The sequence below is a fragment of the Schistosoma mansoni genome, chromosome 1, assembly GCF_000237925.1.
Source record: "Schistosoma mansoni strain Puerto Rico chromosome 1, complete genome".
NCBI lineage: Eukaryota > Metazoa > Platyhelminthes > Trematoda > Strigeidida > Schistosomatidae > Schistosoma > Schistosoma mansoni.
The window spans coordinates 60,244,706-60,265,178 of record NC_031495.1 but is presented as its reverse complement, the minus strand read 5'-3'; the positions used below and the strand labels follow the sequence as shown (position 1 = coordinate 60,265,178).

The following is a 20,473-nucleotide window of genomic DNA, read 5'->3' as shown; positions in this document are numbered from 1 at the left end:
ACTCGTTTAACAAATGTTTAGAAGACATTAAGACTCATAAATGAAGGGATAAATGTTTGTTCAGTATCACTCTGTATTTTCATCTACCTACATTTATACTTTGATTCATTGTTTATCGATTGATGCTAAATATGTAGGCCTGTTGAGCGGACGCTTTTTCTTTATCCCTCATATCTATGTAAGTCGATTCAAAACCTATTTAACCATGTCATATTTCGTAACGGCATAATAATTCTACAGAGATTGTGTCTGGTATTTAGATATTGTTTAAGTGTATCTCAAGCTCGCCTATGGCTTCTTTTCAAATGTTAGGCGCACTTTAGTATTTTACAGATGGTTTTTATCCTTCTGATGGATTGGTTACAGATAGGAGACAAACTTCACTTTCCGGTAAGTTGTTTTGGCACCTGCGTTATATATTGCCTATACTTTTGACTCTATGGCCATAGAGACGGTCTTGGGATAGTCATGTTTTCTGATCTGTATAGGTGGATAGGCCTACGGCCAGTGTTATTCCTTTCATAGTATGCTTCTGTGAGTTGCTAGTCTTCTCTTAGTGGAGTTATTTAAAGGTTCGGACCTTACTGCTTTGGGTAACAGGTCCCAAAAATTGATGACTCGGTGTGAAAACCTATATGTCACACGTATTTTGTTCGTTCTTGACTTTCTTACTCGCCTACTATGTTCTTTAAGATATCCCGACCTAGTGGGAAGAAAAAAGGAAGGGATATATTAGTCCAGAATCATTATTAGTATTCTATGCATCAAAATCAGATCACCTCTTAATCTGCGGTAGGACAGTAAAAAGGTCTAGCTTTTCAAGTCGTCCTTTGTATAGTAAACCCATGAGTTCTGAAATTGCACGGGTAGCTACCCTCTGTACTTCTTCCAGGATATCCGAGTCACCTTTTAAACAAAAGCTTGCAGCCTGGACGCAGTTTTTGAGCCTAGTTCTCACTAAAGTTGTGTATACTGTAGTGAACATGGTAGTATCTATCTTGGTAGTTTGCTAAGAGTCTGAACATTTATGAGTTGACCCGAGACCCAGTATATATTTTGACAAAGTAGAAGGTACTGTATCCTCTACAATACTCACATCACTAAGATAGATAGACAGGTAGATAGACAAAATAGAATGCAATCAATAGATTAAATGGTAACATTAAACTATACTGCCGACCTTTGAACGAATTTTAAATGACCTTGAGAAATATTAGCCAATCAGAAGACAGTATACAATAAAAATAGATTATACAAAACCAAAGAATTAAAGTGGAAACACTTCTTTTGCATGGGTCAAAAACTTCTCAAGGTCAGATATAGGTTCAGAAGTTCTAAAATCATAATGCATATGGCACAGGAACACATCCATATGGCTCCATAGTAGTCGACCTCTGAAACCATGATAAGGTCTCAAAAATTCTTTTAGCCCCGACCACATAGCTTCAATAATGTTAGTATATTGGTATGGTTTACGGGTTAGGGTTAGAGTTAAGGTTTAGGTGTAGGGTTTAGGGTTATGGGTGAGACTACAAGTTATGGACAACCTTTGAGCGACGCTAGAGTGACTCTGAGAGTGTCAACATAATAACTAGGACCAAATGAGGGTTATAAACCTGTGTGAAGAATTCAAATTATGATTTACAGTTCATGATTAAGGCTAGGAATTATACTTAGGGTTTTCATCACGAACTGACATCAGCTATAATGCCAAAACTCTATTTATCCAAATGGATAATTGAATTTCGCGCCAAAATCTTATGATCACTTCTATTGTAGACGCTAAATTATCACGTCTTCCCTAAAATCCGCTGTAAACCGACCGTACGTAAGCATCAGGTACCGAACTTAGCGCCGTGACCTTGAAAACCCGCGAAAGCTTCTGATTGGCTCGGCAGTATAGTTTAATCCTACCGATTAAATATTAGTGAGGAAGATACGAATGGTTTGGAAAACAATCGCTGTTTCCAAACAATATGACGCCGACCGGTTTTAACTAAAATACACCAACCAAGAAATCACGGTGAAATAATAAATATTTGTCCACGATCTGCCATATTCGGTGTTCCGCGTGCAATTCTAGAAGAATATTAGCCGTTTCTGATGGTTGACGATAAAGCCTGTGCCTGGTCCTACGTTGTAGATAACTGACTGACCTGTGCAGTATCACAGCCCTCACACAAATCAAATGAGATTTGTGTTGCGCATATGTATCTGGTGCCTTTTTGTACCAATATTTGTGTTTAAATAATAAAAAATGCTTATAGTGGTCAGAAGAATCTGCATTTTGTCAGTGTCTTCACCAAATAGAGCCATGTCACTGGCGTATTCTAAGTCAACAAATTAGTCTTCTGGTAGAAGTTCAACTGGAAATTTAAATGAGGAAAGTGTTATCTCCAAAAGCACGTCTACGATAAAGTTAAACGTGAATGAAGAGAGTGGACAGTCCTGACGAGCACCACTTGAGGAAATCAATTCTGATGACAGTTCGTCATAAGCTCTAACTCGACCAGTTGTGTTCGAGTAGAGAGCCCTTATAAGATTAATGCACTTCTTTGGCACTTCTTTCTGTGACAAACACTGCCATAGAACCTCACGATGAAGAGTCAAATGCCGCCTTAAGTTCGGGAAATACAACGATTGTAGGGCATCTGAATATGTGTCTATGTTCTAGGACCTGACGTAGAGTAAATATCTGGTCTATATAACCACGTCCAGGTCGAAAACCAGCCTGGTTTTCTCTAGTCTGCTCTTCACGAGCTTTGGTTAGGCGACCTAGTATTATTGAAGCTAATATTTTAGACACTATATTAGTCAAACTGATTCCTCTGTGATTGTCACAAGAGGACTTTTGTCCTTTTTTATAGACTGGCACAATCAGTGATTGGGACCAGTCAGATGGAATAACATCCAGTTCCCAGATTCTACCTAAGACCTCAGTGAATCTCGCTGCTAGTACTGGACCACTATCCTTAAAAATCCCAGGGATCAGCCTATCAGGGCCTGCTACTCTCCCTCGCTTCATATTTTCTATAGCTTTTTCAACCTCGTAAAGAGATGGAGGACTTACACTAACTTGCCATTAAGGTCGACTGGGGATTGAGGAAAACCGAAGTGCAGCTGAAGGCCAGTTGAACTGATCCCTAAAGTGTTCTGCCCATCGATCCAATCTCCTGGATTGAGAATGAATGATATATCCATCCTTTTCCGAGATAGTTTCGCTAACAGTTGGGTTCCTAATGCCGGTTTCTTTAACAAGTCTGAACATTTGTTTGCTGTTGCTTATTTCCGCTGCCTCATCCATCTCTCTTGCTTTCGCTACCCACCACTGTTCGCGCTCATTGCGTTAGCTTCTTGTTAACCTGTGCTTAAGTTGACTCCACTTTTCGTTGTGTTCAGAGCCAGGTGAGATGAGTTTTCGAGCATCTATCAGTGCGGTGGATGCTGCTGAGATCCAGTGTTTCTCCCCAACCACAAACGAAGGCTGTTACGCAACGAAATTGGGCAAAGCTGGCGTAAGGACCGAGAAGCCTGGTGGCCGGAGCGTGCTCATGAGCTGGAAGCAGTAGCTGCATCTGGTAACTGCCGGAAGCTCTTCCAACTCATCCGAGCCACTGGCAGCAAGAAGTCTGGTGTGAGTGAAACAGTCTGTGAGGTTGACGGGATGCCAATCACTAACATCTATCGACGTCTTGGACGATGGGCGGAATTCTTTGAAGGGCAGTTCAACTGGCCTGCTGCTCCGGCAACTTCGACCAGATTGTCCTGCTCTCCATGGCCAGTGAAAACTGATCCACCAAATGAGGCGGAAGTCCACAAGGAACTCCAACTCTTGAAACGCTACAAATCACCGGGCCCAGATGACTTACCTCCGGCTCTTTTTAAAGATAGTGGTGACTTTCTGGCTAAGGAATTGACTGCATTGTTTACAAGGGTTTGGGAGCTAGAAAGTGTTTCAACATCATGGAATGAGTCGATAGTCGTCCCTATCTTTAAAAAGGGTTTACGTCGTCCCTATAACAACTATCGGGGGATAAGTCTACTTCCGATTGCGTCCAAACTATTGGCTTCTGTCATACTTCGTAGATTGTTTAAAACCCGAGAAAGACTGACTCGCGATGAGCAGGCTCGTTTTCGTTCTGGTCGAGGATGTATTGATCATCTCTTCACCTTCCGCCAAATGTTAGAACACGGACATATTTATCACAGGCCAACAATCCCCCTTTCTTCTCCTATTCTCATTATTTTGTGTGGCGCATATGTACCCGGTGCCCTTTGTACCAATATGTATGTGATTAGATAAAAAAACAGGCCAACAATCATAATGTTTCTTGATATCAGGGCTGCCTTCGATTCGTTGGACAGGACTGTTCTCTGGGATTGTCTATTGAAGAATGGTGTGCCTGAGAAGTTTATTAACATCTTAAAGGCCCTGTATACAAACACCTCAGACAGATTGAGGGCATGCAACCACCTTTCTCCCTTGTTTCATTCAAGCAATGGGGTTAGGCAGGGTTGCCCAATCTCACCATTCCTTCTCAACTTTGCCATTGATGACATTCTGGAAACAGCTCTGATGGATGTAAGTAATGGCAGTGTGGATATGTTGCCTGGAGAAAGACTTCTTGACCTTGAGTATGCGGATGATATTGTCTTACTATGCGATAATGCCCAAGCTATGCAATCCGCACTTAATCAGTTGGCAATCAGTGTCCGCAGGCACGGTATATGCTTCGCACCTTCAAAGTGCAAAGTACTCCTACAAGACTGGCAGGATTCTAATCCTGTACTCACCTTGGATAGTGAGTAGATTGAAGTAGTTGAGAAGTTCGTGTATCTAGGTAGCTGCATAGGTGCTGGTGGTGGCGTGAGTGATGAGATCTATGCCCGTATAATGAAAGTCAGAGCGGCTTATGCAAATCTGGGCCATCTTTGGCGCCTTCGTGATGTTAGTCTGGCTGTATAAGGTCGGATCTACAACGCGTCGGTGAGAGCAGTTTTGCTCTATGCTTGTGAAACCTGGCCTTTCCGAGTTGAGGATGTTAGACGACTCTCTGTGTTCGATCATTGTTGTCTCCGAAGGATTGCTGACATCCAGTGGCAATGCCATGTTAGTAATGAAGAGTCTCGGCATCGAGTGTTCGGGCGCAGAGACGACAACCCAATTGGTGTCACCATCTTGAAACACCGACTTCGGTGGCTTGGACATGTTCTGTGAATGTCGTCCCAGAGAATTCCACGTCGTTCATTATTTGCCGACGCTGGGACTGGTTGGAAAAAGCGGAGAGGTGGTCAGTGTATGACAGTGTCGTGGCATGAAAGAAAGCTGCAAAGGGCTAGCTTCTGTTGGTCCTTCAATATTCCCTGGTTAGGGTCCTAGACATAGTGCAACACAGTGGCTAGATATGGCTCAGAATAGAAGCCAGTGGCGATCCTGCTGTAACCTTCTTTTACTTTCTTCATAAAGAGTGGCCATAACCTCCTTAACTGAGAGAGTTCTTCTGGCTGTACATTTCAGTTTCCCTCATCATTATTATTTATTATTTAAACACAAATATTGGTACAAGGAAGCACCAGATAAATATGCGTCTCACAAATCTCATTTGATTTGTGTGAGGGCTGTGATACTGCCCAGGTGCCCAGACTGAAGCAGGTGGTTTTCTTAGGGGGCCACACCCCGAGCCTTTGACCTGAAGACCTAGTCCACAAGGCAGTGGAGCATCTTAAGGATATGCAGTCCCATGATGGCGAAGGTGCATCCACTTTGTGTTCTGCCAAATTCTAATCTTCTGAATTCTTCATGTTACTATCCTTTTTCTCTTTCCAAATTTATTTCACTGTATTACACCTTGAATAACATCTTCAAACCCTAATCTTTCAGTTTATTGCTTATACTCTTACTACTTCTACCACTATGGGATTTGGATGGACAACTGCATCTGTGTGCTAATGTGGTATGGCAACTCGAACTGATGTACGTACGTACGAAGTTCTACGTTGTAACTGACTGACTGACTGCAGTCCCATGATAGCCGGTGACCAACGATTGGTTCATACGCCATTTGTTCCTTCAGGATACTGGAGCCCATGTGTACCATTGGTTTAGAAGCAGGGTTTCCCAACTCCACTAGGTGAACTTTCCGTATCCACCAACCCGGTTAAAGCGCTGGACATTCGCTTTTCGTCCTCTCAATTTCGTAAACAACACCCTGCCACGAGAAGGCAGTGAGTAGAACTTCCCTAGCAGAAGTTATATACACGTGGCCATGTGAGAGCATTTTGAGAGGGAGAGCGGACTCTCTCCACTGTCGGCCGTACCAGGGCATTTGGGAGCTCCCTCATCACTACTTTTTTTTTAAATATGCATCTTACCCCCTTTCTCTTCCCATCCTCATTGTTTTGTGTGGTGCATATATATCCGGTGCCCCTTTGTACCAATATTTATGTGTTTAAATAAATAAATAAAATAAACCTTATGGTTTACCGTACAAGCAGATATCACTGCTGTTTCCACAGCTTTTTGGATATCATTCCATGCTGCCTCGGGGTGGGCACAACTTACATGGCTGCCTAAATGTTTTTCTAGTTGTTCCTGAAATATATTTTTATCTTGTCTATCATTAAGTAGAACCTTTATAGGTTTCCTTGCATCGTCTTTTCTACGTCCAGTAAGACGCAGACAGATACGTGCTCGCACTAGAGCATGATCTAAACCTAAGCATGTGCTCCAGAATGAGCGACAGTCTTCTATCGAGCCCCTCCATCGGTGGCTGATAGCGATGTGATCTATTTGGGTCCAACATTGGTACGAATTTGGGGGTCACCATGTCAAAAGATGTTTTTCCTTGTGCCTAAATTTAGTACTTTCAAGAAACAGGTGGTTATCTGAGCACAGCTGCAACAGACGGTCGCCATTATCTGTTCTTTTCGCCACGGCACCATAAGATCCACCCAGGTGTCGTTCCCTTTCTCTTGAATTCATTATACTGAAGGTAGGATAACACATCAATGTGCAAAGCAGTTATTGTGTGCAGACATCACACGTTTTCCGTTATATTCACAAATTTGGGAGGAACTCTCCGAACTAAAAGTAGTCTTGGTTGTATTTTTAACCGAACTCTGTCTCGTATCATACACTGTTTTTGTTCAACTTGTTTGTTTTCTTTGTCTTCAAGTAAACTAGCTTTTTCTTTACTTATAATCTCTGTATTCTATGTGGCGCGCTCCAGTTTTAGCCCACGATTTTACCAGGTTTTATGTTCTTTAGATAAATATATAAATAAAAACTCTCAGCCCATAACGGATTTCATTCTTACCGGGATCTGCATGCCAACCAGCGTAATGGGACCGGTTTCATGTTCTTTGATCTTGGTTTCAATTTATGAGTGGGAAGATTGTTAAAAATACTATTTTTCTCGAGATGTTGTTGAATTGCTCTTTTTCCAGATACTTTTGTAATTATAGCAACAAAAATTCTAAATGTTAGTGTTTTTTTTTAAAAAAATAACCAACTATATCCGCATCTATTTTTATTCTCTTGTTTTAGTTTTTAAAACAATGAATGAAAATCCTATTGTCATATGCACACCCACTTCGTGTTCTGCTCTTCCCAATCCTAGCTGCGCTTCTTCATTTGAAACACCCGTTTGTCATTCAGGTATCGCACCTATCGTTGTTCCGATTGTGTCTGGTTTGTCTTCAAATGTTCTATGTTCCTCTGCTTTATCTATTACTTCATCAGTTTCGCCTAACCCGCCTTCCTCCTTGTCGCTGACATCTTTGCAAAATCCTGTCAATAGCTTGAACTTGAACGTACCTTCATCTAGTCACAACCCAATAATTCTACCATCATCTGCGTCATTGTTAGTTCATTCAATCAATTCCTCAAACAATTCAACTTCTGGGATTTGTTCGGTCCCTCCAATTACTAGTGGTTCCTTAGCCATAAATGGCTTGGGAAATCCAAACATAACCGTTCCTATGACATGTAAAAATGAGTTTTTGGGTTCTAGCTTAACTAATCCTAGTTTTTCCTATGATTCCGTTTTGCCAGTTGAATCATCTACGATTTGCCCGAATTCAAGTTTTTCGACGATCTCTAACCAAACAGTTGAAGTTATTGATCCAACACAAAATTTGTCGTCTTCCATATCTGGGTCTACACCTGTCACGTTAGCTTTACAGTCTAATATTTTAAATTCCAACCATATGCATTCAGAAAATGTTTCGAGTTTCAATGGAGAGTGTGGGATTCGTCCAATAAGTAACCCAACATTACCACCATGTTTTCCTTTGAATTTGATGCCAATTAGTCCGAATGGTGACTTTCCAGCTGCACAAATTAATTTTCCAGGGTTACCACCAGTTCTTCTACAAGTCTTACCATTACCAGGTGTTAAAATGGGAGAACATTACACAATCAACGTCCCAACGCAGTTAATTTGGGATGGTATATCCAGCGCGTTAGCCAGCGGAGGGACTGTCAATGGTGGTCCAATAATCTTATCGATCGCACCCACACCTTTACCGTCACATTCAGTCTCTTCTATGTCTACAGTACCCGCCCCCTCTTATACTATGACAAACCAAACATCCACACCTGTCTCTTTATGTGGGCCATCTAATGGGTTTATTAATCCAACTCTTCCTCAGGTTGGAGTTCCCGTTTCAACAGTGATTCCTTATTCTACGCTTTCTGTCAGTCCTTTAACTACAACAGTAACTACAGCTAGTGTTATCAGTACTAAACTTCCAGGAGTTATTGTTAATCCCCTGCTTCCCAATCCTGTCAGTGCTGTTGGGGGAGCCAAACGTATGAGAGCTATCGCTCCCAAGCCATCAAACGTAAGTTCTGTTGCTACTTTGGGGGTAAAACCTACATCTGCTTCGACTACAATACCAAAAAGTGGGACAAAGCGTCATGGTCTAGTTACTGCTATTTCAAGTGTGAATGGAATTGTGTCAAACAGCAGTTCCTCGCAAAGTATTCATGCTAGCATTCCCAATATTGGAGCAATTACTGGAGTGCCAACACCTCCGAAACTGTTGCATTCAGCTTCTAGAAAGGTATCACTACCCTTAGTTAACTTTAGTTCCTCTTTTGTACGGTCGGGTCGAGGTAGACGTCGCTGTGCTGTTGGACAACAGTCTGTTTCTACTACGTTTGTTACTAGTGCACATGCTTCTCCTATATGTATAACAAACTCTGTTAACTCAGGGATGGGAATCAGCACTGATACCAGTAATGTTTGCTCTTTGCAGACCCCAGTTTCCTTACCATTAAGTAGTTCATCTTCATTATCATCGTTTTACAGCACGCCACCTATTTTTGTACCACCAACTACGAATCCTGGACCAGTTTTACCACCTGGATCTATTCAACCAACATTTCTTTTTGGTAATCCATTGCATAACGCACCACCAATTACAGTGCCAAACGGCGTGGCTCCATTTCTTTTTCAACCACCTCTTCCTATATCTAATAGTTGCTCACAATTTCCAAGTTCTGTCTTTAGTCCTGCTACGTGTGCTGTCTCCATTTCTCCGTCAACGTCATGTCCGTTAGCGGTTGTTCGGTCTCTTCCATCTGTCAGTTCTGCGAATATATTTGCTGCCAATAATGGGCCAACAATGGCTTCTCTCGATCCTGCTACCGGGCTTTTAACGTATTACCCCTCATCATGCATTCCTATGAATAACCCATATCCTCCTACAATATCTTCTAGTGACTCATCGTCAATCAATATATCAACTGTATGCTCTCAGCCGAATCAGACAATGGGTCTTCAGCCTTCTCCACAATCCGGACCGATCATGTATCCTTTTCAGGCCCAACATCTCCTTTCTAACCAAATTGTCCCAACTATTTTCCCAAATATACCTGCTGATATAGCTGGTGCAAATACCTTTACAGATCATACGGCATTCTTACAATCATTTGCACCTAGTTTGATGGATAGTTCTTGCATATCGTCTAATGTACATATATCTTCAGAATCCACCATCGTCCAGAGTCAAATGGCCTGTCAAAATGCTTTTCTTACGTCAGCGGGCAATTTTCATAGCAATGGTAATAGTGGAAACATTCCCATTTTTCCGTCACTACCCGTTTCATCGATTGCGTTACCCAGTTTGGAAGTTAGCACAAACATATGCGAAACCAATGGAATTGTAGAGGACGATGCTTGTTTGGCTAAAGATGACCTCATTAGTCTTGCTTGGCATCTAACACAAATGGAGGATGATTTTGAGACCCATGAAAAACAAAATCCAGATGTTCTAATAAATCAAACAGATGATGAAAATAATGGCATGTTCGAAGATTTCCTCCAGGTTTATTCACAAAATGCAACAGCTTTTAACTTTAATCCGGACTTGAATTGCCAAACTCATATTCTAAATCCGTCTACTGTTAACCCTGATTCTGACGTTCTAGACAAAGATGTAATTCTTTTAGATAGTGAACCAGAATATAGAGCTGATTTCGAAAATCGCGATGATGATACGCAGCTATCTTGTCCAAACGAAGAAAGTACAGGAAATGCTGATATTGATGCTTTACTTGCTGCAGCTGCTATGGTTGGTGCTGCGAGTGGAGTTGGAGATGCTCAGTCAGCTGTCGCCGTTCCTTTACCTTCTTCTTCCCTTGCATCAGTAACTCACCAAAATACACTTTCCTCAGAATGTGATTCTTCTCATCCGGAAAATAAAGATGATGTCCATGGTGATATCCATGTAACATTCAGTAGTTCTCTGCTACCAGCTCATTCCACTAGCTGTAAACTTTCACCACTTCTTGATCCTATTAATGTTGATGACCCAGTTAATGGCTTAAAAGAAACAAAGCCCGACGATCTCTTACCAAGCGATTTGTTTGATGATTTTTCCAAAACGGAGGTAAATGGCCAGTTTGCGAATGAAACATCTGATTCAGTTAATGAATTCGATGATGGTTATGAACCTACAAGTTTGGCAGCAGTTCTTGGTTGTAATGCTGAAGATGCTGCAGATTTAGAGTCAGTTTTAGGTCAGGAAGCTCCAGATTTATCCGATGGTGGAGGTGTTTCGGATTCTTTTCTTCATTCCCTTGTTGGTCCTTCACCTACAGTGGATGATTTAAGTGTACAGAATAATTCAGTTAATATTTTTGATAATGATTTCCACTCTCCCCATGAATCCAAACAAGAAACCGAAAACGATTTAAGTTTCCATTCAGTCGATGATTTTCCTAGTGATATTGCTTGCGAAATGGTTGAAGATGCAACAAATACACTGCCTGTATCAAGACAAGTTAGATCTTTACTTCGTGATGCCAACGCTATTTCGGTGTCTTCACGCTTTGGATCGCCACCGGGAGGAAGCAAAAGTTTCAATCATTTTTTTGAGGCCACTTCGCGACGTCTTAATAGGTCATGTAGGTTCGCATCTGATATTGACGACGATTTCATTGGTGTAGATTTTTCTGATGCAGTAAATGAATGCACAACAGCAGAACAGTTTGATGAAGCTCTAATGTTGTTAGGACCTCAACCGAATTCACCCCTTAGTCAGTCCGAAATACACAGTGAGAATACAATCCCTGTTTCGGTTACTGATTTTGTTTCTCACATAGAGGACAAAATGAAAAACAACGAAAATGCGACAAAAGATAAAAAACTGCTACGTATTGACTGCACAGATCTTAGAATTGTTGGACCTGATGATATTCAGACAGCTCAGCCTCGAAATGCATCTCCACAACATAAAGCCAACAAAAGTCCAATTCTAGCTAAAGAATCTGCTCAACAGAAAGAATATATCCCTTCGATGCTATCATCTCCAGTAAATGAAATTGAAGAGTGTACAACTGAAAGTAGTTTAAAGCACGACACTGCCGAAAATACTAAGAGCCATTTGGTCGATTCTTTAGGTAGTAGCGATCCAGTTACATTAATAACTTCGGAGTCTCAACAAACTGCCATTGACGATAACATTGAATTACATACCAATACCTCATTCAACAATAATGCCGAGTTTTTGTCACCTGACAAGAAAACTGAGTTAGTCGACTTATTGCCATCCATATTGGAAGAAAAATCCGTATCACCAAATAGCTCAACGTTACCTTTACAAGATAAACTTGATACTCAGAGCTCTGTCTCAATGGTAGACACATTTGATAGTTGCCACTATGATCTCTCTAAAATCCCTTCACCAACAAATCCGGTTTACTGTAATCTCACAAGGCGTCCCCAATCTGTTAGTCCAAAGTTTTCATGTGTAGAGGATATTTGTTCTTCTGAATCTGGTGTCAACTTACCACCCCGCCCTCAAAGCTTGCCTAATTTAATTTCGTTTTCACAGTTTGACATAGTTCAAGAGACAGAAAACGTATCAAAATCGTGTGCTTCTAACCCATTTTCATCTTGTGACATTGCCACCTCGACAATATGTTTGTTTAAACCAGATATTTATTTCGACAACAGGAAGCCATCATCAATCTTTTCTTCTAATCAGAATACATCAGTAAATAAAGAAGATATGGTATCCAATATTTCTATTCTTGGAGTTCTTGCTTCATCATCTGCCTTAGTGGAGGCAGTTGCAGACTTGGAGGATGATTCTGATATTTCTCCCATCAAATCAAGCATAGAAGGATTAGCCTCACTTGATCGAATGTTAAAAAGTTGTCAGCGTCGTAGCCAACAAACCTTTGAGTCTACGAAGAATACTTCTAGCGGTTCTGAAAGCGTTATGGTTTCATCTCAAACTTCAAGTGTATCTCAAAGCTCAGCACCAAAAATGACAGGCACATATGAGACTTCAAATACTGATGTGTGTAATTTTGAGTTTTCGGATTGGAGAAATGTGGATTTTTCCAGTGATTCCAAAATAGTTCACGATGATGGTATTCACGCAAGTACTTTACTGTCAGTCAGCAGTGACCACTCTTCTAACAAAAGTGTCAATTTCGGGCAGTCGCGATTCAAAAACTCAAATAACGTGCACTCCAAACGTGGAAGACGAAAACGTGCAGGTAATAAGAAACCACATTTATCTTACTTAAAAAGAAATCCAATTAGAACCAGTTGTAAGTCAGATCCCTCTGCCCATGAATTAAATCCTTCTCAGAGTGTCGCTCCGGCTGTAAATGAGTTCCATCATTCTCAAAACCAGTCAGATAAATCTCCTACCAAGGATATGACTACCAACGATCTTTTAGAACTGGCTGCAAGGCGTCCTCACTCATTTGGGTAAGTACATCTTATTTTAGATTATATATCTTTTTTAAACAGTATTGTCAGTCCACATAGGGGATTTCTGTAGATAATTATAGTCATAAGATATAGATGGTCAGAACAGTATGTTCACATTGATATTTTCGAACATTAAGTTGAGAAGCTTTAAAATACAATGTTGTGTAGACTTGTTTTTATGTTATGTTTTTAAATCTTGTGCATGGAGACGAAAAATGCCACTTGAGAATTAGACTCTTTGTGGATTTAATCCCGTGTCTTATTCGTCAAAATTCATTCATCTGTATTGATACATACTTTATTGGCTGATCGGTTTTAGAATCGACCTGAAACAATAGTATCTATGGGCCAATATTAGTCCTGAAGATGAAGAGGAAATTGTACCACCCCCACTTAGTAAAACATAAAAATTAGACAGTTCATTTACCATAAATTCTGTGAAGCCAGTGGTACTACCAAAATTGAGATAATTTTTGAGGATTTATTTCCTAATTTTTTGTCTTAAGATCTGTTACATAGAATTTAGAGCTATATGATGAATTACATTTGAATTCTTATCAGTACCGAAGATATGTTCGTAATCCATACATTTCTTTAGAATTATGGAGCTCTCATATGCACTGATAAGATATTAGTGCTTCCTAACTCTTGAACTTGAGTTTTCTGAAGCCATTGTGCAACTTGCTTTTTCATCGAAAACTTTCTGCACGTAAAGATAAAACGTTTTTAAAACAACCCATTTGTCGTTGCCTTTGTGTTACCAAGTCACTTATTTGAATGAAACCACAATTCTTAGTTATAATGGGTTAGTATAACGTTTATGGTTAAGATTTTATGCCTCAAAATACTCAACTTAATTTGCATGGTGGGATTGTGAACCTAATGTTTTTTCATCATGCCTCCTAGGTAATATTTAATTAATTAGAACTGCAGATACCCATCGCAGTCTACATGTCTTCAAGACGTTTAGTGGTTTATAATATCTTCTGTTGTAAGTGTAAGACTATTCAGCATTGTATTAGCATTTGCAACCAACATCACTCAATAAACGTTCATGTATATTGCATGGATATACATTCAGGAACATGTCTTATTTTATTTAGGCTATCTTTGGTGGACGGCGAGTTGTCAAATGTCCCTAATCCTCCCGTTTCTCCGGAGTTCGAATGTCATCTACCCCCTTTGGTACTAGCTACTGGAGCATCTTTATTTCCAGAATCATGTTTACATTCTGATGTTTGTTCATCTGGTGATGATTCTTACTCCACGATCCCATCTGCTTGTAAGTTAAAAGTTGAACCAGATGAAACAGCTGTTGTTAAAGCTAGTCATGATGAAGATATTTTCTCATCTTCAACACCTACACAACTTCATACTCAAGAGTTTCACAAGCGCAAAAAACGTGGAAGATACATCTCTAGAATAAAGCCTCGTGCCAAAGTCCAAGTTGATTTGCCTGCTGTAACAGAAAGACATCCAAACCACTCACGTTTCGATTTTGATAAGAATAATTTTATTGGAGTGAATTATAATTTTTTAAGGCGATTCGAGTCACTGAGTGAAGCACCCTTTGAACGTTTCTTACACGACACAAAACTACAAACTTTTGCTGCATTAAAGTCAAGTACTGGTGAAATTATCCCCAACCTAAAGTCTAATTTTAATTCTTGGTGTGAGCCAAATCAAAGTGTTTTGTTATTTAGTAGACAATGCAATGAACAGTCTATCTCCGGAGACTGTAATTCAGTCTCTACTCAAAATGTGGATTCTGAAAATCATTTCACTGATACCCGGTCAACGACGGAAGAGGTTCCAGAAAGTTCCTCGATCTTGTCGTCGGAAACCAATGGTAATAATCATATTTTTGACGAGCCAGTCTCGACGAGTTGCGAGTCAAGCAAAAGTTCTATAGCTTCTCACCAGCTGGTTTTCTCCACTCCTATATCACATACTTTCAGCGCTCTTCCTACACCGGCTTCGTTCTCTTCTTTACCTAAATCGCATAGTCCTTTTCAAAGTCATATTTTATCGTTACCGATTACCACAGCAGTTAATCAATCGAATTCTGTATGTGATAGTAGCTCAAGTCACTCACTTGAAAAGGTGTTTCCCACTGTTTCACCTTTACCCGTCAACAGAAATGCAGGAATCGCTGGTAGCTTTGCTGGGGCTGCTGCCTTCCGAGCGACTAGCTTTAGTGCATTAGCAGCTAAAGTTGAAAAGAAAAATGTTGGAAATGAATTTCAACTTAATAATACCTCGGAAACTCTGTGGAGAAATGTGACTTTTGCGGACTTGGCAAAGTTTGCCTCTTCAGAATGTAAATCTAAGGAAGGTTCTCAAACTTTTGCTAACATTCCTAATTCGTTAGCGTGCAACTCCTCGTGGTTCATTGACAAATCTATGCAAATCGATGCTTCTGCTCTGCAACCGAAACCATTATTTCAACCTAACTTTCCACTATTAACATCAAGTAAGAGCGCAGAAAATTCGACTTTGTTTCCAGCCACCATCTTTACTTCTCCACGAGCATCACCAAATCACTTTTGTAACCAACTTCCCTTCAATGATGTAAGTAAATCTTCAAAATCACCACCATCCAAGTCTAATTTTTCTGAAAATCTTAAAAAACGTTTAAAACGCATTTCCTCTTTGCCAAGAAAAACGAATCGGCGTAAACAATCAGCTGGCAAACGTCAGCGACGTCCTTGTATTTCCCTTCGGAAGTCTACTACTGAGATTCTCCTGCATAGCTCTGACAATTTTTACACTGAAGAAAATAATGCTGTTTCCAGCATGGATGATATTTCAAACCACTTTGTTACAACTGTAGATAACGAATCTCGACATCATTGTTGTGACTCGGAGAGGCCCTCTATGGATGAGTTTGATCAATCCGAAAAGATTCTTTCTAGTCCTGTTTGCTTAAAACTTGAAAGTACAAATGTACCTTCAGATTTTAGCGTAATAGGGCATTCCACTTCTCCCACAATTATAATGAATGATTCATCGGTAATTTCTAATGTACAAGCCGTGGTTGTTGATAATACAGATAAAGATAATGGCAATCACATACCCTCTGCTTCCCCGATTGTGCAGTCAACCAGTGTTAACTGTGAGCAGTCGATAAACGTTCCTGCTGGTTTTGAAGATAATTTATCCTGCTCCAAAGTTGTTTCTTTTGTCCATGAAGGTAGAACAGATCCAATTGATAGTTTTGTAAGTACTCATTCCGAAAATACAACAACTAAAAATTCATTCCAATCTGATGTGCTTCAAGACAAAAATGTTGGTTCTTTAGTTCCTGACTCACCTTCTGAGAATATCATGACTGTCAGTGATAAATTACTTTCACATCCCCCAATCAGATTACGTCTTAACCTCAAGCTAGCTGCACTTAAATCTAAGTCAAAGAAAAAGAAGCGTAAGAAACTCCATCTCAATAATTCAGTCACGGAAACTAAATCCAACTCAGTCGTAGAAATGGTAGATGATCCTTCAAATTGTTCGCTGAGTATTCGTCTTGTAAACAAAGTCCCCGTCGTCAAAGAAATCTCCAAATCTAACTCCAATAATTCAAGCAGAAAAAGAAAAAAGAAGAGTGAAAAAACAAACATCCATTGTAAAGGCCATAGGAATCATACTGTTATAATGGATAGTAATCTTCAATGTCGAAACCCTCCAGATTCCTCACAATTGCATGAAGCATCATCTGTTACCCATAATGTTCATATCACACGATCCAATCAAGCTTATTCACTATCTAGTGTTCTTCCTAGTGGCACGATAAAGAATATACCTGTGCATCCCCTGTCAACTAAAAAGATTTTCTCAACTGCAAGACAAGAACGTCGAAGTAACTACGCTCAATTGGTAAGTCGACCATATTCTGTCTTTGTATTATCCCCGTTTTTGAAAAATGAGATGTGGTTGTAATATGTTATTCATATTTGCTTTTACAACCTCATCTTTTTTTAGACAATACCAATGTTCATCATAAAACTGAGTAACAAGTATTAGTATTAGCATATTAATAGCTATTATGTTTTAGTAATATTTTCAAAACGAGGTTATGATTATTCGCTCGATCTAACTCAATTCACTTTGATGTTTAGAGTTAACATAGATGCACATTTATCGATTGTAACTCATAAAAGTACAATCAACTTTTGCTAACAACCGAAAAGCATCACACGAGATTATTTTTAATTTAACTGCTATCCTCACACTTGAGGATTAATGTCGAATGTGTGATTCAGAGTTTCTCAAAATACATAGTATACATTACCCCAATGGATTGGTTTAGTTTTGAATCTTTACTTTAATTATTGGATTGATAGCTTTTTTCGGATCTACAATGTTGTGTACTTTAAGTGCTGAAAACGATTTTAAGTGGTTTGTAAAATACTGTCTACCGTATTTTCGGAATCAAATATACCACGAAGAAAAGAGTGGTGAAAATATCTAACAACTATCTATGGATTGGTAAATTCCTTTGCTTTTTGTCTGATTTGTCGGGTCCCATCATAAACTATAACACAACGAACATCAAAGCTATAGTACACAAACATTTAAGCATTTACTTTGTGGTATTTGTACTGGATATTCAGACTTGATGAAAGTTTCCTTTAATATTATGCACTTAGTTAAATTACACAATTCCAACTATTCTCATTACCATATATTTTGAGTGATGTTTCTGATTCATTTGTAGACACGACCTTGGCGTGCTAATCTCTCAACTTCTCCTCGGAAGCGAAACACTACCAGTTTTCGATCAGTATCTGCTCGTCGGCATGTTGCTAATGTAGCACGATCCCGTAGCCATGCAATCAATGCTTATAGTGATATGTCATTAGCTGACGGTAAGCAGCTGAATATTTCATGTACTCGATCAATAATTCCAGAAAACGTATTTATTAAAAATGCCTCGAATGATGATGTTGATAATAGTCGATCCTATTCCATTACTAATTTTACTGGTGTACATAAAGAAATTCCTAAAACGGAGCGCCCAGAATCTCACCCTTTACGTCTTGTTATTCGTTTGGGTAAACCTGTGAATGGATCGAAGGATGAACTTGTTTGTCAATCTACAGTTTCCCCATTAAATGTCCAGGTACCTTCTGATCTGTCTTCTAATTATTCTCAAGCTTCAAATGACATAGATCATCAAGATGAAAATGCAAATCTTTCCATATCACCAGGGGAATCGAACATTAAAAACGACAGTTCTGTTCAGGAATTAACTGGGTTTTGTGTAGCAAGTGAAGCAGAAACTTTTATGGATCCTAATCAGTTTCAAATTCATAGAATCCTGAACCGAGCTCTCCCAATGAGTTCTGAACTTGTTGGTTTGTACATACCGTCACCTAGCGAAGATGACGATAATGGAGATGGTTGTGGTATGGTTGAGAAAGCATTTGGTTCTGAACACCGGTTACGAATGACAGATCAATCATTTCATTTTTCTCAAGTTTGTCATGAAAACGCAACTCCAGTCGCTCCTCAGATTGGATGTACTGCTGGTTTGTCAAGCAGAAAGAAAATAAAGCCTTTAAAAGGTCACAGACGTAACAAAAGAGATGTTAAAAGTACTCGATACCGATGTGGAAGACATAAAAATACTTCAACCGATGAACACAACTTGGATCAGTCATCGAGATTGCGTGCTCAATGCATAAAGAATTTTGAAAAACACAGTGTTTTAGACATCAACACTGATCTTGACTTCCTTCATGGTCGGCCTTTAACATGTGCCTAACAGCCTATGTATTCGTTCAACAAACGTTTCAGAGTCCAACTCAACTGTGATCAAATCTTTTATCTTGTCAAATTCACTCATTCCTCCCCTGAACCAATGAATCCTGCACAAGTTACAAAATGTAGATCCGGAGGTAAATCAGAACCTACTCAAATGAATTTCTTATGGTGCAAGATTTATGTTTCGAAGTAAGATAATTGATATATTTATCACAATACATAGTTTTATTGATAGGTAGATTGATTGTATTTAGGAACACTATGCACAATTCCCAAATGAAAACGATTAATTTATAGATTAGTGTGACATATCTTACTATTTATCCCTATCTATATCATCCTAGCCACTAATAAAATAAACCGTAACCTCGCTTGTTTAAACAATTAAGTTTTGCTCCCTTCCTTATACTCAAAAACAACCTTTAAAAATATACTTTATTTTCATGCCTACTATCGATTATTAGGGTGAAATTTACCTCTTTTATGAGGTCTCGGTACCTGACTAGCTAAATTTTCGTAAAACATAACTCACTATTTGAAAATGAGGCGTATATAAAGTTTTGCTGTGCTATTCAATTAGTCTTTTAATGACTGTCAACATTGGATTCTAGAGTATATGTCTCATTCTATAAGTGGCTCATAGGATTTACACCCCAGTAAGCTAATTTATTATTTGCCTTCTCGTGGCGGGGGTGTTGTTTACGAAATTGAGAGGACGAAAAGCGAATGTCCGGCGATTTAACCAGGTTGGTGGACACGGAGACTGTTGATTTCATCTATGATAATATATGACTAAAAAGGAGTATTTATTTGAGTGAAGTTTCGTCCTCTGAGCTGGATGGTTTGGTCGTGGAGCTTTCACTGTTCTTCTGAACGACATCATCAGCACAAACTTCAAGTAGAAGTGAAGTGTTCGAATTTCTCCACATGACTCACAGCTCGTCCTGTCGACCTTGGTCTTGATTGATTATTGCTGAGCTTTAATCTTTGTCTTTTTATTTTATTTTATTTAAACATATAAATATTGGTACAAGAAAGCACCAGATACATATGCGCCACACAAATCTCATTTGATTTGTGTGAGGGCTGTGATACTGCATAGGTGCCCGAACTGAAGCAGGTGGTTTTCTTAGGGGGTCACACCCCGAGCCTTTGACCTAAATGTCTAATCCACAAGGCAGTGGAGCATCGTGAGGATATGCAGTCCCATGGTAGCCGGTGACCAACGATTGATTCATACGTCATTTGTTCCCTCAGGATACTGGAGCCCATGTGCACCATTGGTTTAGAAGCAGGGTTTCCCAAATGCCCTGGTACGGCCGAGAGCGGGAAGAGTCCGCTCTCCCTCTCGAAATGCTCTCACATGACCAGCGAATATATAGCCTCTGACAGGGAAGTCCTACTCAATGCCTTCTCGTGGTGAGGATGATTCCTCCGAGTATTGCACGACTAAAACAGAATTGGAAGAGATGCTG

General features: G+C 39.7%; 1 protein-coding gene across 1 annotated transcript; it reads left to right on the top strand.

Annotated features, from left to right (window-relative positions):
* Positions 1 to 373: 373 nt before the first annotated feature.
* Smp_144070 (putative gastric mucin) lies at positions 374 to 18,999 on the top strand (the record flags this gene model as incomplete). Its single annotated transcript, XM_018795064.1, has 4 exons — positions 374 to 390; positions 7,547 to 13,232; positions 14,339 to 17,108; positions 17,950 to 18,999. The coding sequence occupies exons 2-4, from the start codon at positions 7,558 to 7,560 to the stop codon at positions 18,997 to 18,999; spliced, it is 9,495 nt and encodes a 3,164-aa protein (XP_018649414.1). The 5' UTR covers positions 374 to 390; positions 7,547 to 7,557.
* Positions 19,000 to 20,473: the final 1,474 nt, after the last annotated feature.